Source organism: Podarcis pityusensis, assembly GCF_964106645.2.
Source record: "Podarcis pityusensis genome assembly, chromosome: 18".
In the NCBI taxonomy this organism is placed as follows: domain Eukaryota; kingdom Metazoa; phylum Chordata; class Lepidosauria; order Squamata; family Lacertidae; genus Podarcis; species Podarcis pityusensis.
In genome coordinates this window covers 11,120,145-11,135,774 of record NC_138043.1, presented here as the reverse complement: position 1 = coordinate 11,135,774, position 15,630 = coordinate 11,120,145, and the positions used below count along the sequence as shown (strand labels likewise).

The 15,630-nt window shown below is 46.8% G+C and overlaps 1 protein-coding gene across 3 annotated transcripts in view; it reads right to left on the bottom strand.

The window, feature by feature from the left end:
- Positions 1 to 823: 823 nt before the first annotated feature.
- The window catches only part of MEF2B (myocyte enhancer factor 2B), a gene marked incomplete at its 3' end in the record, with an annotated part of 28,550 nt that continues 13,743 nt past the window's right edge, over positions 824 to 15,630 (bottom strand). For 2 of the 3 annotated variants that reach the window (XM_080989163.1, XM_080989164.1), the window contains exons 2-8: positions 8,471 to 8,549; positions 8,015 to 8,218; positions 7,153 to 7,281; positions 6,145 to 6,313; positions 5,220 to 5,359; positions 3,611 to 3,722; positions 824 to 936 (exon numbers count right to left, since the gene is read on the bottom strand). In XM_080989163.1, the coding sequence (XP_080845289.1) occupies positions 824 to 936; positions 3,611 to 3,722; positions 5,220 to 5,359; positions 6,145 to 6,313; positions 7,153 to 7,281; positions 8,015 to 8,218; positions 8,471 to 8,524 (921 nt within the window). In that variant the 5' untranslated portion in view covers positions 8,525 to 8,549. Of the gene's footprint in view, positions 937 to 2,141; positions 2,248 to 3,610; positions 3,723 to 5,219; positions 5,360 to 6,144; positions 6,314 to 7,152; positions 7,282 to 8,014; positions 8,219 to 8,470; positions 8,550 to 15,630 lie in introns of those variants that run through there. The other variant, XM_080989165.1, reaches the window with a different exon arrangement.

The following is a 15,630-nucleotide window of genomic DNA, read 5'->3' as shown; positions in this document are numbered from 1 at the left end:
TGTTTTTATTTACATTACTTTCTTTGACCTTCGATAAAAAGATATCAGATGTTTAATATTAACCTTTGCATATATATTTTCCAAACTTTAATCAAATCTATTGGAGGGGAGAGAGAAAAGGACTGGTCTTGTCTATTATTCTGGTGGAACAAATAGCTATTGCAGCTCAATGGAAGACAGCCCCAAATCATATGCTGGACACTTGGCGCCACTCACTCTGGGAAATGGCTAGAATGGAGAACACGAGGCGCAATTTGAGATTTCAACATGGCTAGAACCTCCTTTCACATGGCTGGGCTTTCCTTTCTGACATACACATCATTTCTCAAGATAATGTTTGCCGCGAGCCTGTCAAATATGGGACTCTGCTGCATAGTGGGGTTGGACTAGATGGCCCCTGGGGGTCCCTTCCAACTCGATAATGCTAGGATCAGTCAACACTAATATCCTTTACTCAGACAGTGCTACTATAACCCACACGCAACAGTGCTCATCCTGCGTGCCTATTTTACAGTTTTGCTTTCACCCTTTTGATTTTTGTTTGCTGTTGTCATCGGTCTCTCTGCTTTATATATGTTACACAAAAAGGAAATTTGAAAACACGCAGCCGTGGGCGACACTGTGATTTCTTGTTATGAGTAGCAGTATGTATAAATATCTTCAATAAATGAATGAAGTAAATGACTCTTCAGCAGGCTATAACCCCACGGCTTATATGGGTATCTCTGTTACACACACTTGCACTTCCAGGCGTATTTGGAGGTTGTAGGTCGCTGCCTAGGCCCTTTCTCCCAGGCTGAGGACCCCCCCCCCCAGTTCTCTCTTACCCCAGCGCTGGGTGGGAGGCGACGGACATCTCTCGGTGCGGCCAAGTGGACACTGCGCCTGCCTGCAGGCCAAAGGAGTGCGAAGAAGGTCCATCACCAGGGGCAAACTCTGCAGGACAGATGTTTGGGAAAGAAGAAGACCGTCAGGATTTGAGGGTCTCTGGAGACGGGAGGGAAGCAACTGTGATCTCAGCTGGGACATGAAACCTCCTGTGGGCTAGCGGAGGGGGTAATATTTCGGGCTGTGGGCTGCTGCTGCTGTGCACCCCTGCCTTTCTCTCCTTAAGACCACCAGAACGATGTCAATCAACATTTGATGTTCTCCTTCTACCAGTCCACAATAGAAAGTGTCCTTTCCTACTGCATCACAGTGTAGGACGCTGGTTTGACATCAACTGATAGGAAGTGCCTACAGAGGGTGGTGAATACAGCACAAGATATTATGGGCTGTCCCGTGAATCCGTTGGATGACATTGCAGAAGAACGTTGCCTCAGGAGAGTGAGGAAAATTCTCAGGGATGATTCACACCCTGGCCGGCACTTTCTTGATCTCCTGCCCTCGGGCAGAAGATATAGAAGCACGATTAGTCGCACCAACAGGGTGAAGAAGAGCTTCTATCCGTAAAAGATAACAACAGGGCAACTGACTTTGGGGTTTGGTGTGTGTGTGTCAGTAAACGAGGGGAATTAAGACTAAGAGAGCTGAGTGGGGGGTGCTCGTGAATCTCACTGTAGACAAGTTGTACAAGTGACAATAAGGTATTTCAATTCAATTTCAATTTCAACCGGAAGTGCCCCAGCACCCTGTCCTCACAGCAGCCAGCCAGAGCCTCCAAAGGAAAACTCACAACCGGGGCTTGAGCACCAGAGTATGCTCATTTGAGGTTTCCAGTAACTGGGGTTTGGAAGCGTCGCTGCCGTGGGGATGGAGCATTGCCACTGTGGCTATTAGCTCTCAGTAGCTCTCTCCCCTGGGACACGGGTGGCGCTGTGGGTTAAACCACAGAGCCTAGGACTTGCTGATCAGAAGGTCGGCGGTTCGAATCCCCACTACACGGTGAGCTCCCGTTGCTCAGTCCCTGCTCCTGTCAACCTAGCAGTTCAAAAGCACGTCATAGTGCAAGTAGATAAATAGGTACCTCTCCAGCGGGAAGGTAAACGGCGTTTCCGTGCGCTGCTCTGGTTCGCCAGAAGCAGCTTAGTCATGCTGGCCACGTGACCCGGAAGCTGTACGCCGGCTCCCTTGGCCAATAAAGCGAGATGAGCGCCGCAACCCCAGAGTTGGTCATGACTGGACCTAATGGTCAGGGGTCCCTTTACCTTTCTCTCTCCCCATCCATGAATCTGTCCAATCCTCTTTCAAAGCCATTCAGCTTGGTGCCCATCACTGCCTCCTGTGGCAGGGAGTTCCACAGTTTAACTATGAAATGTGTGAATAAGCCTCTTCCTATTATCTGCTCTGAAATCTTTTTTTTTTTAAACCAATTTTTATTTCATACACTCCAACATTTATCCAATTAAAATAGGGTCATTCGCCAACATTTATCTGATGAAAATACAGGTGCCCTATTCCATACCCGCCAACATTTCTCCGAGGATAATGGGGACATCCTACCATTGCCTCCAACATTTTGCCATTGGAAGTGGGACATTCCAGGATCAAATCAGAAACTGGGATGGCTTCTGTCAATCCAGGACCGTCCCTGGAAAACAGGGACACTTGGAGGGTCTGTTACTGGTTTTTAAACAAATCCAAATCCAATAACCATTAAACATGCACCCAGCAGAACATCTAATGGTGTTTGTTTTATCCATTGACTCTAGACATGCACTTAACAAATTCAACATTCAAATGTATTACATAACGCAGCCCCTCCACGGAGAATATTGAGTGGCTGGTAAAAGAAGATCTTGATTTTCGTCATTAGCAGTCAGGCTGGCAAAAATTAATCCCTCCCTTTCCCTATTATGTTGGGAGGGCTGAGGAAAGTTGAGTTCATTTATTCATGTTTGGTGGGGATTCCCCCACGTTAAAAACTTCTGGAATAGAGTTTTCTCCATTATATCCACAATTACAGGCCAACCCCTTTCTCCAAATTGGCCCTGAATCTTCCTTCCTTCCTTCCTTCCATCCATCCACCCATCCATCCATCCTCCCTCTCCCTCTGTTCCAGTCTTTATTTAGAACAGGGCTCAGCAAACTTTTTCAGCAGGGCGCCCGTACACCGTCCCTCAGACCTTGTGGGGGGCCGGACTATATTTTGGAAAGGGGGAAAAAAAGACGAATTCCTTTGCCCCACAAATAACCCAGAGATGCATTTTAAATAAAAGGACATCTTCTACTCATGTAAAAACACACAGATTCCTGGACTGTCCATGGGCCGGATTGAGATGGCGATTGGGCCAGATCCGGCCCCCGGGCCTTAGTTTGCCTACCCATGATTTAGAACATGGGTAGCACTGGGAACTTTTAAGGGAAGAGTTGCAGTTCAGTGGCTTTTCACACAGTCCTGGGTTCTGTTTCCGGCAGTCTCTTCAGGTGAGGCTGGGGAGATCTGAAACCCCAGAGTGACGCTGCCAGTCTGTGTCAGCAATACTGAGCTAGCTGGGTGAGAGATTTAAGGAGGCTTACTGCACCCCAACAGGGCTCAGGAAGGAGGTGGCAAACTACAGTTCCCAGAAGCTCACTAGGGGACAGGTCTGGGCCTGAGGACAGGAGTTCCACAGTTCCCACCCTAGTGCCCTCAGCAAGATGACGCCTGATTGGCTGACCAAAAGCATACCTGGGTGGCTAGAGGAGAGGGAGTAGTAGCCTGGCAGCCCGTGCCCTGGGAGACAGGTGCTTCCTGCAGACAAGGCGGGACTCGTGCTCTGAAGTCCAGGGTACAAGGAACGCTGTGCGGGGAGATAATCCAGGGTCACAGGAGTGTGTCACTCAGTGGTCATGCCAGTCAAAGTTGGAGCAGGGACTGAAGGCCTCTCACAGAGCACCACTGAAATGTTAGACCAAAGTCCCCCACGGGGAAAAGGACCATAGCACCGTGGGGTGGAGCCTGCCCTTCCAGGCAGGGCTGGGAACATCCCCTGCCTCAAACACCAGGCACACAATTTCCTAGGTTCAGATTAAATCAGTTGTAGAACCGTAGAGCTGGAAGGGATCTGAGGGTCATCAGGTCTGACCCCGTGCAGCGTGGAATCATGAGGATGGGCAGCTTAGTGTACACAATGCGAGGCTAGGTGGAAAATGTCGAATGGCTGCACTCATTAGGTGGTGGCCCCCTTGCTTATCAATAGGAACAAATGTAAGAGTTTGCGCTTGTCCAAAGGGTGAGGCATCCACAGAAGTCTAGTGACCAGATCAAGGGAAGTAACAGTCCTGCTCTATTCTGCCTTGGTCAGACCCCACCTGGAGTCCTGTGTCCAGCCGGAAGGTGTGCAGAGGAGGGCAACCAAGATGATCAAGGGGCGAAACCAAGCCTGATGAGGAACAGTTGAAGGAGCTGGGTGTGTTTAGCTTGGAAAAGAGGAGACTAAGAAGAAGGAGCAAGCTTGTTTTCTCCTGCTCTGGAGGGGAGGACTTGAACCCATGGCTATAAGTTACATGAAAGAAGATTCAGTGGTTACATAGCTTTATGACCACTGTTCCACAGATATTGTTGTTATACAATGCCATTCACCATATAGATGGGTTTATGAAGCATTTCTGTATCCTTCTGCTGTGCTGAAGAAGAATTCTACGAAAGAGTGGGTATATCCGGAATCACTGTTCACTACGTCTGTTTGCGGACCACTTTGGCAGCGTTGGACGTCCTAAAACAAAGCTTTAGGGCTTGTTTTCATCAGATAAGAATCTGACCCATTGCTTCTTTCAGAGACTTATAAGACTTATGTTTATTTGGTTCTACGTTTTCAAGAAAATCTATCAAGAGTACACATTTTGTGACTTTCAGAGATTTATAAGATTTCTGTTTATTTGGTTTTTCATATTGTTCAATATTCTGTGTAGATTATATAAAGAGTTTATATTGATATTGCATTGTTGTACTTGGTCATCGTGTTGCCTTGGATAGTACTGATAATTGTTTGCAACACGGGGGTTTAATTGTTTAATAAGAGCTGTGGAACAGTGCAACGCACACTTGGGAGGTTGTGGGCTCTGCTTGGGGATTTTCAGTAGAGGTTGGGTGGCCATCTTTCCTGGATGTTTTAGCAGAGACTCCTGCATTGCAGGGGGTTGGACTAGATGACCCTCGGGGTCCCTCCCAAGTCTACGATTCTATTATTCTTATCTTGCCTCTCCCCCGCCCCACTGCAGGCAGATGCCCAACCTTGGCACCCCCAGAAAGCGCCCCACCCAGGAGACGGGGGCCTCATGAGCCACGATCTACTCACGGCCGACACCACCGGGCTCCTGCCAGCAGACAGGGGTCCTTCCCCTCGACGGGGGTCAGCCCCCAGGTAAAGCGGAGGAGGGGGCTTGCTGGACAACGCCCGACCCAGGTTGCCGTGGGAGAAGAGAGAGTAGCCCATCCCTGCAGGGGCAGAAAAGCAGACAGGTGAGGGGCTGTCCAAGAACTTCATTTTTTATCTATTTTGTAAAATTCATATACTGCTTGGTTGTGAAAAGGAACTCTAAATGAGCATGTGTATTTAAAGAAGTGGGCATGCACATGGAAGCTTATACCCAGAACAAATTTAGTTGGTCTCTAAGGTCCTAGTGGACAACTTTTTAAAATTTATTTCTAAATGAACAGTTTACAAAAAGAATAAGAAAAGACCAGGAAGAGCAACAACTTAAAATATTGGGGGGAAATAATTAAAATTAGCTAAAATCATCATCATCATCATCATCATCATCATCAAAGCACATGATCTACATTCTTTTTTTATCTCATGGAATTTATATGCTGCTTGATTTTAAATAACCAAAAACAACAACAACATATTGCCCTTCATCAAAAGATCTCAGGGCAGTTCACAGAATAAAATAAAAATTAAAAAACGTAGCAACTTGAAGCAGTGTGCAAAACAAAAACAGCAAGACCATTAGTGAAAACAGCTGAACAGCTATTTAAAACATTTAGAAATGTTTGTTTGTCGATTTATTGCATTTATATCCCCCCTTTTCCCTCCACGGAGCTGAAGGTGGTTCTCTCCCTCCTTCAATCCCAACAACAACCAACCAACCAACCCGTGAGATTCCTGGTTGGGTGACAATTCGAACCCAGGTCCTGGTGCACCCAGGTGAGTTTCGGAAGCATCCACCCCAGACCCCAATCCCAGCCCATGAAGGTCTCTTGCTGCGGTCGCAACCTACCTGCTCCCAGGGGCGTTGGAGACCGCACTGGAGGGGTGGCATGCTTGGGGAGGGCTGGCAGGTGGCTCTGGTGGTGAGGGGACTCCCGGGGGCCGGCCGCCCCACCTTCGCTCCCAGAGGGGGGAGTCCTCATCGACCCCCCTTCCAGGCTGGAGAGGGAAGGTGCAGACTGAAAGGAAGATGGAGCAACGAAGAGTTTTAGCCAAGGAAAGGTGTGGTGCTGAGAATTGTGGCTGCCTCTTGAACTCGGAACCCGGGGAATATGCGGATGGGGTGTTCTCCCACCTGCAACCAGCCAGATCTGGAGGCCAAGGGAGTCTGCGCTCTGGGTTTAAGGAGCCAGGCATTGTCCAGCTTTTGCAAACCCATAAATACTGTTGCATGCACTGTTAGAAACTCAGATATATAAGCTAGGTGCCAAATGACTCTTCAAACCAAGGCTGCAGTTGCCAAAACAGAAAGTCTACTTGCCATTTTGGGGCCAGGTGGCCCTGAAGTCTTATTTTTCAAATAATGCACTGTCTGTGACTGATTCTCAGTTAAACATCTGGCTGGCTCAGAGGACAACCTTGAGCCAGGTTAAGAACTTTGAAGACTTAAAGAAGAAAAGCCACTTGCTCCAGTCCACATATATATTGGCCCATTCCAACCTTTTTTTTTGACCCTGAGATTAAGAGCCTCTTTCTCGGGGTCATTTTAATGTTTCGCTTTGCTTTTGTAACCTGCTTAGTGTTTGTCTTTACAATCAAGTGGTTTATGCATGATGGGGAATAGAGTAAAATGAAGCAAATGATGAACGGAAGTCTATTGATTTCAAGGGCTCTACTCTGAGTATAACTTAGCACCTAGTATTTAAAGCATGTAGTGGTTCAGAAATGCTTTTAAATAAATATTTCCAAGCAGAGCTGGAATTGCCTGTTGCCTGAAACCCAGAAGGCAGCTGATAGTGTCGGCAATATCAATGGTCTGAATCCTGTGCCCATTCTCTCCCTAAAAGCTGATACTCACACAGAGCTTGGGTTGGGCCAGAGTGAGGTCCACACCCTCGCCGAGTCGCCTCAGTTTCCTCGCTGGCTCCAGAGCTTCTTCCAGATCCAGGTCGGGACCTTCAATGCCCAAGCCCTTTCTTTTCAGGGTCTACGGAGTGCAGGCGACAGAGAAGGAGTTTTGGGGTTGGGGGGCAAACAATCAGCAACAATCCCCCCCCCTAGAAACGCCCACCCTCCTCATAAATAATACTGACCCCAACTGCAAACGATGTTCACATCCCAAAAATGTGCAAGAAGGATAAGACAGCAAGAACAGGAAAAGTATCTCGATAGAATGCAATGAATGATGTTGCTTTTATTTGATTTTTTGCAGTGCCTTAATCAATGCATGCTTAAGTAATTAAGAAGGGGCCTATCCAACAGACCTCCAAGGTTATAACATAATATATTAAATGCAAAGAGATATAAAGGGAAAAGGTGCCCAGAATGTCGCTGTTTGGCAACGTTCCAATATCTCCGTTTGTTCTCTCCATTAAGTCTAGGGAATGTGAGCGGTTCAGTTTGCATTTAAAGCCAAAACCTACCAAATTTGCCCTTTCCGGAATGGTACAAAAACCCAAAACGCAGCCACCCCTTGAGATCTTGCAACCAATGCAAAAATGCATATGTTTTGGGGGAAAGGGTGCATTGAAGTGGATGGTGCTAGTGAACACAGCACGCAGGGTGGGCTATAGCATTAAAACACAACAGCAGAAAAACATTTAGAACAACTTTCAAATTCCTGCGTTGCAGGGGGTTGGACTAGATGACCCTTGGGGGCCCCTTGCAGCTCTGCAATTCTAGGATTCCATGAAAAGCGAATAGGTAAAGATGCATTTTACCTCCAGGATGTCGGCGTTGGTCCGGCTTTCATGGGGCTCACTATACTCTGTGTATTTGAGAAGCACTTTGTCCATGTCTGTGCTGGCATACTGGAAGAGCCGGTTGGCGCTGTTGAAGATGATGAGGGCGATCTCGCAGTCGCACAGGACGCTGAGCTCATACGCCTTCTTCATGAGCCCAAACTTCCTCTTGGTGAACGTGACCTGGAAGGGGAGAGTGGCAGAACCGCAGAGTCGGACGGGACACCCAGGGGTCATCCATCCCAACCCCACACAATGCAGGAGCTGCAGCTGAAGAAGCCCTGCTGGGAGAGGGGGTGTGGCCTAAGGAGATTCACGAGGGCCGGGCAGAGAGCTTTGGGGGCCCACATTCAGACCTTGGGCCTGAGGCTTCCTCTCCTTGGTCCAGTCTCTACAGAGACTGTTTTTGGCTTTTGTTTTTAAAAAAGTGCTTACCTGCCGATTCCTTTGGTCCAAAATCCGGCTAATCTGGATCTTTTTCCGGCCCATTGCAATTCGGGGCAGATGGAGGCAGCTTTGTAGGGTAAAGAAAACAAAAATGTATGATTTTACACACACGGTAGAGCTGGGTTGATATATTGACAAATGGTCTGAAACCAGTATGGCGTTAGATCGAGATGCCGGTTTCAGACAATTTGAGATAGGGAGGAAGAAGCAGCCAAGATGCTTTCCAGACATTGTGTTTTCTCAGTATACGGAAGTATTTAAGCTGCTGATATATCACAATGTTACCGGATCCTGCCCAGCCCTAATAATGAGGGAACTTCCAAATGGCCTTTGGGGTTTTTTTGCAGGTTTCAATCACGTGCTGCAAAATCAGGTTACCCAATTTAACATGGACTTCTTGCAAAGACACTTCCTTCCCCAAAACCGGACTTTTAGTGAAAATGGAAAGCGTGGGGTGGCATTTTGCCTTTTCAAGCTCGTGGGGCAGGACCGTTTGTCAGAGCATTAAAATAACGTAAGAAGGGTCTGTTGGATCAGGCCAATGGCCCACCCAGGCCAGCATCCTGTTCTCGCAGTGGCCAAATACCCCAAAGAACCTGGGGAGCCAGATAGAGTGCCCCTGGACTGGGAGGTTCCATAGGAACATGCAAAGAGACTGGCTGAAGACAGACCATCACCACTGCGGCTAGCAGCCATCGATAGCCCTCTCCTTCATGAATTAGTGCAATCCTTCTTAAAAGCCATCTAAGTTGGCTGTCGCTGCTTCCTGCAGCAGTGAGTTCCACAGTTTAACGTTGCGCTGTGTGGAAAATTGCTTTCCTTTATCTGTTGTGATTCTTTCAGCAGAACATCTCTGCAGCCGCCACCTAGTCTCAGATGCTCAGATGTCCTCTAGCCCTGCCTGTAGAAATCTGCACTCAGGGCCTGACATGTAGCAGTTATAAACCTTGAATAAAGGGTGTTTTTTTCCTGACTTGCAGTCAACAGCCCCTCTTGCAGCGTTTGTGGTGGAGCCTTTGCAAAACCTGAAAATTATTATTTTAAACTTCTCTCTCGCCCTTCCTCCCAAAGTTGACCCAAGGCAGCAAATGAGCAAAGCAGTTAGAAAGAAAACTAAACAATTATACAAACATCAAGAGTATCACAAACAAACAAACAAACATCTGTTGTGTCCTGGTACAGCCTTAGGGTGACAAGAAGGGGCTGTACCACAGCAGGGGGTGAGTGACTTTTCTTCTTCCATGATCCCCAAAGCGGGGGAAACTCATCGCAAGTAGAAACACAGCACCACAGGGCAGCTGGCACACAACATCTCTCCCTTAGCTGCGATTCCTGCATCGTGGGGGGGCTGGATTAGATGAACCCTGGGTATCCAGTCCAGCTCTACAATTCTATGACCTGAAATATACAAATCTGTTGCAAATCAAACAGCTCCATTTCCGGCGGTGGGTTCCGAATCACTGCTTTTAAAAAAAAAATCCTTTTCAGGTCCTGTTCTGTCTTATTGAGCGCTGGGGACTAAATATAGCCAATCAGAACTAATTTTAAGTAGATGGGAGGAAGCAGTGACGCCGTTCCCACGACAGCGGACGTTTAGGTCACCACCCACACAGGGCGCCAAAAGGTAATTTTTTAAAAACACTGCCCAGAAAAATGCACACGAGAACCTCAGTTTGGTAACAGAGAACTCTGGAAACATTCCTGCAGGGAAGCCCACCCCCCTTCTCCCCCAAAATCATCTCCAGACATCAAACATTGGGAAAAGTGCTTGTTTAAGTACTAAATTTTCCAATAGAATCATAGAACTGTACAGTCGGAATCTTTAGCAACAGCGATCAATCAAGGATGGGTCTCCTGCCAGACCAGGGACAGTGGGGAAATCCAATTTAGTCTGCATTTGAACCTGAATCTAGCCGATCTGTACCTTCCAAAACAACGCGCCCAATGAAGCACAGCTGTCCTTCGAGATTCACACTCCTCTGAATTTTGCAGGGACAACCAAACCGCTTTTTACAAAAAGGCACCTGCCAGGGTAAAGCAGGAATAAAAATGCTACGTTGGAGAAAGCAGCTGCCCAGGCTCTGAGATCTTGTGGGGAGGCCCTTCTCCCAGTCCCGCCACCCTCTCAGACAGGGCCTTCTCAGTGGCGGCTCCTCCCAGGCAACTTAGGAACTCCCTCCCTGGGGAAGCCAGACTGGCTCCCTCCTTGCTCTCCTTCCGCAGGCGGGTGAAGGCTCTCTTGTTCCAACAGGCTTTGGGGAACTGACTGTTTTTAATGAGGGAGCTGGTGCTATGCTAGTTTCATTTTAATTACCTGTATGTTTTAATAATACACACACACACACACACACACACACACACACAGAGTTTTAATTCTAATTAGGACTTAATGGCTTTTTAATTATTGTTTCTCTCTCTCTAGGTTTTTAGCTGCTTCTGTTTTATTTGTAAGACACCTTGAGCCCCTGTCTGGGAAGCAGGTGGGATATAAATAAATATAATAATAAAATGTGGTTGCTAACACAGCTTTGCTGGTAGAGCATGAGACTCTTAATCTTGGGGTTGTGGGTTCGAGTCCCACCTTGGGCAAAAGATCCCTGCGTTGCAGGCGGTTGGCCCAGCTCTAGTATATATATATCCACTTAGAAGACTTTTGTTTATGGTTCAATTATGTAGGCTGACAATGGCATTAAGCACAATCCAGTCGATGCTGCAACTGAATTTTGCAGCGCATGCGACACTTCAGGTCACAGCCGAGTTGACCAGCTGTGCCCTCTCTCATGTGCTCTTCGCTGTTCTCCATTTCCCCTTATTGGTTTATATAAACTTTAAGGTTTCTTTCCTTTTTTTTCTTTTTACAATCAAGTGTTGTGTACATTTTATGAAATAGATAAATGAATGAACAAAGGAACACTGAGAGAACAACGTGCAATCAGGTTGAACGACGAAGGAGCAGAGAGGCACCTGTTGTCTTTTAAATGGAAGAGTCGGCCAAAATGAGACGAAGCCTTTGGTCCCACCTGGGATCTGGATCACCAGTCGCTCTGTAGGGCATACGGCTAACGTATTAATAGTTAATTTTTTATTATTTGTACGGCAGAAGGCCCTCAGTGCTGGACCTCAGTGTCCAGGCTGAACAATGGGGGCAGAGATGCTCCTTCAAGCATACAGGCCCGAGGCCGTTTAGGTTTTTTATATACCGGTAATTTTTATTACATTTTCTGTTTTACAATTTAGAATATTCATTCAAACATCCTTAAAATAGCAATGACTTCCCCGCTTCTCTTTCCCTGATTCATTTTGCATGTCATAAATCCTTGCATATTTTACATAAACTAAACCATTCAGTATTCCATTATTACACCCATCAAAACTTATTTACACTGCTGAACTTATCTTAATGGTGCCAACGTTTTCAAGTGTACATAATTTCCCCCCATATATTCAATAAACATTTTCCAATCTTTGGCCGTTTAAGCCTTTAAAGCTCAGTACAGTGGTACTTTGGGTTATGAACTTAATTCGTTTTGGAGGTCCGTTCTTAACCTGAAACTGTTCTTAACCTGAGGTACCACTTTAGCTAATGGGGCCTCCCACTGCCGCCGCTCCACCGCTGCACAATTTTTGTCCTCATCCTGAAGCAAAGTTCTTAACCCAAGGTACTATTTCTGGGTTAGCGGAGTCTGTAACCTGAAGCGTCTGTAACCCGAGGTACCACTGTACAGTCATACCTCATGTTACGTTTGCTTCATGTTACGTTCTTTCAGGTTACACCTGCAGCGACCTGGAAGTACCGGAAAGGGTTACTTCCGGGTTTCGCCACTCGCGCATGCACAGAAGTACTAAATTGTGCTTCACACATGCGCACAAGTGCTAAATCGTGCCGCGCACGTGCGCAGATACGGCGCTTCAGGTTGTGCTCTTTTCATGTTGCGAACGGGCCTCCGGAACAGATGCCATTCGCAACCAGAGGTACCACTGTACCAACACTTTGAATGGTGCTCAGAAACGTACTGGGAGTCAGTGAAGATCCTTTAGGACCGGAGTTATATGGTCCCGGCAGCTGCTCCCAGTCCTCAGTCTAGCAGCCGCATTCTGGATTAGTTGTAGTTTCCGGGTCATCTTCCAAGGCAGCCCCACATAATAATAATAATAATAATAATAATAATAATAATAATAATTATTATTATTATTATTATTTCTTATTTGTACCCTGCCCATCTGGTTGGGTTTCCCCAGACACTCTGGGCGGCTTCCATAGAAACCAAAAATACACTAAAATATCACACATTAAAAACTTCCCTGAACAGGGCTGCCTTAAGATGTCTTCTGAATGTCAGGTAGTTGTTTATCGCTTTGAAATCTGATGGGAGGGCGTTCCACAGGGCGGGTGCCACCACCGAGAAGGCCCTCTGCCTGGTTCCCTGTAGCTTTGCTTCTCGCAATGAGGGAACCGCCAGAAGGCCCTCGGCGCTGGACCTCAGTATCTGGGCAGAACAATGGGGTTGGAGACGCTCCTTCAGGTATACTGGGCCATTTAGGGCTTTAAAGGTCAACACCAGCACTTTGAATTGAGCTCGGAAATGTACTGGGAGCCAATGCAGGTCTTTCAAGACCGGTGTTATGTGGTCTCGGCGGCCGCTCCCAGTCACCAGTCTAGCTGCCGTGTTCTGGATTAGTTGGTTTCCGAGTCACCTTCAAAGGTAGACCCACGTAGAGCGCATTGCAGTAGTCCAAGCGGGAGATAACCAGGGCATGCACCACTCTGGTGAGACAGGGAGCAGGCCAGGAGGGTCTCAAATGGAGCTGGTAGACAGCTGCCCTGGACACAGAATTGACCTGCGCCTCCATGGACAGCAATGAGTCCAAAATGCCCCCCAGGCTGTGCACCTGGTCCTTCAGGGGCACCATTACCCCACAAAGGACCAGGGATTCCCAACTCCCCAATACATCCCCCAAAAACAGCACTTCTGTCGTGTCAGGATTCAACCTCAATAACGCAGGCAGGAAAAGCTTATGTAAGGAGCTGCCCAGTTTCATCAGCTGCTTCCTCCCTGGGAAACTCATTAGAGGAGGCAGGAAAGAGGAAGAGAAGGGGGGGAGTTGCTTGTGTGAGGGAGAGGGAAAGGCAAGGATGGCCTCCCCAATTATTCCCCCCTGTTTGCCAATTAATTTTTACTACATTTCAAAATTTCTAACAAATGAACATCAAATAATACACATTTATAAGCTGATGTCCCTCCCCACCAGATTGATGTTTCACTTTTCATCCTTTATTTGCTGCTCAATATTACATCCATTTCCAATTTAGATTTCAAAAACTTTAAATATTTCAGCATTTTGTCCTTATTTTTTTTCTATTTTCTTCTTATTCATTTCCCATCGACTGCTCTTTTTAAAATTCCTGCTAGACTTTTACTTTGCTGTAGCATAGCCCCAAATATCACAAAGAGTTACTTTTAGTCCATCTACATAAAGCCTTAGTTATAAATCAGTAATCCACAAATACAACCCGTCTCCCCAATCATTTTCCTATAAGGGTTTCTAGGAGCCTCAGAAACTGCCTTACAATCATAGAATTGAAGAGCTGGAAGGGGCCACGTAGGGTCATCTAGTCCAACCTTCTGCGACACAGGAATCTTCTGTGCAAGTTGAGGCTCGAACCTGCAACCCTGAACTTAAGAGTCTTGTGGTCTCCCGACTGAGCTTTGTCGGTGCATCCTACACTGACTGGCGTGAAAACTCTGTCCCTTGATCTACGTGCCATGGGAGCTCTGCAAGATTCTAGTTCTCAAGAGGGGGTTTGAGAAATGTTGGAAGGCATGGAAATGAAAAGTGAAATCCATTATTTGGAGATAAAATTATCCCTCTAGGCTCAATAGAACTACCAAAAAAGGGGAAGTGCATAATCTGAGATCCCCGTCAACATAAAAGCATGGAACATCCTCTCAGGCACAGAAGACAGCTTTTAGACCAGGGGTCCCCAAACTAAGGCCTGCGGGCCGGATAAGGCCCGAGGGACTCGTTTATCTGGTCCGCGGCAACCCCCGCTGCCCACTGTTACTGGTGCTGCGCTGCACGGCTGCCCACTTCCAGGTCGGAGGAGAACCGGAAATAGGTTGTGCGCATGCGCAAGCGTTATTTGCGCATGCGCAAGTGTTATTTCCGGTGCACATCTGGGTTGGAGGAGGCCAGTGCACATGTGCACAAGCTACGTATTTCCAGTGCTCCTCCAACCCGGAAGTGTGCCAGAAATAGCTTGTGCGCACGCGTATGGGCACACGCTCCCCCGCCCTTCGACCCACCGTGCGATCAGCGCTGGAGACACCGGCCTGAGGTGTGGTAAGTTTGCTGACCCCTGTTCTAGACCATGGGTAGGCAAACGAAGGCCCGGGGGGCGGATCCAGCCCAATCACCTTCTCAATCCGGCCCACGGATCAGTGTGTTTTTACATGAGTAGAAAGTGTTCTTTTATTTAAAATGCATCTCTGGGTTATTGGTGGGGCATAGGAATTTGTTCACCCCCCACCCCGAAAAAATATAGTCCAACCCCCCACAAAGTCCGAGGGACAGTGGACCAGCTCCCTGCTGAAAAAGTTTGCTGGCCCCTGTTCTAGATGGCCCTCCTCTTGGTATTTATACAGAAGTTAAGACCCAGATTTACAGAAGCCATCCCGGTTTTTGATTTAATCCCGGAATGTCCCGCTTTTCCTTAGGACGTCCCTGTTTTCATCAGAGAAATGTAGGCGGGTATGTAAAAGATATGACTTAAAATAATTTTTTTAAATCAAATAAAGTAATATTCAGCAATCCATTAAAATATTATAGCACACAACAAAACTGATTCTCAAAATACCAGCAAATACGTAACTATTAAATAGAAATCCACTCCTATTTTGTTGTTCCTTCAGCCCGTGTCTTTGCTTTTCAAAATGCATTGTGTTATTTTATGCCCTGTGACTTTTATTGACTACAGCTTATAAATCAATGTAATTAAGCGTGAATTTCTGTTTAATTATTATTTGTTGATCTTTAATTTCATTGTGTACTATTATATGGTATTCTAATGGATTATTGTGTTCCAGGATTTATTTGATATAAACTGTTCATTTTAAAGTTATGCATCTTTTGCTCTAGGAGGCTGTTTG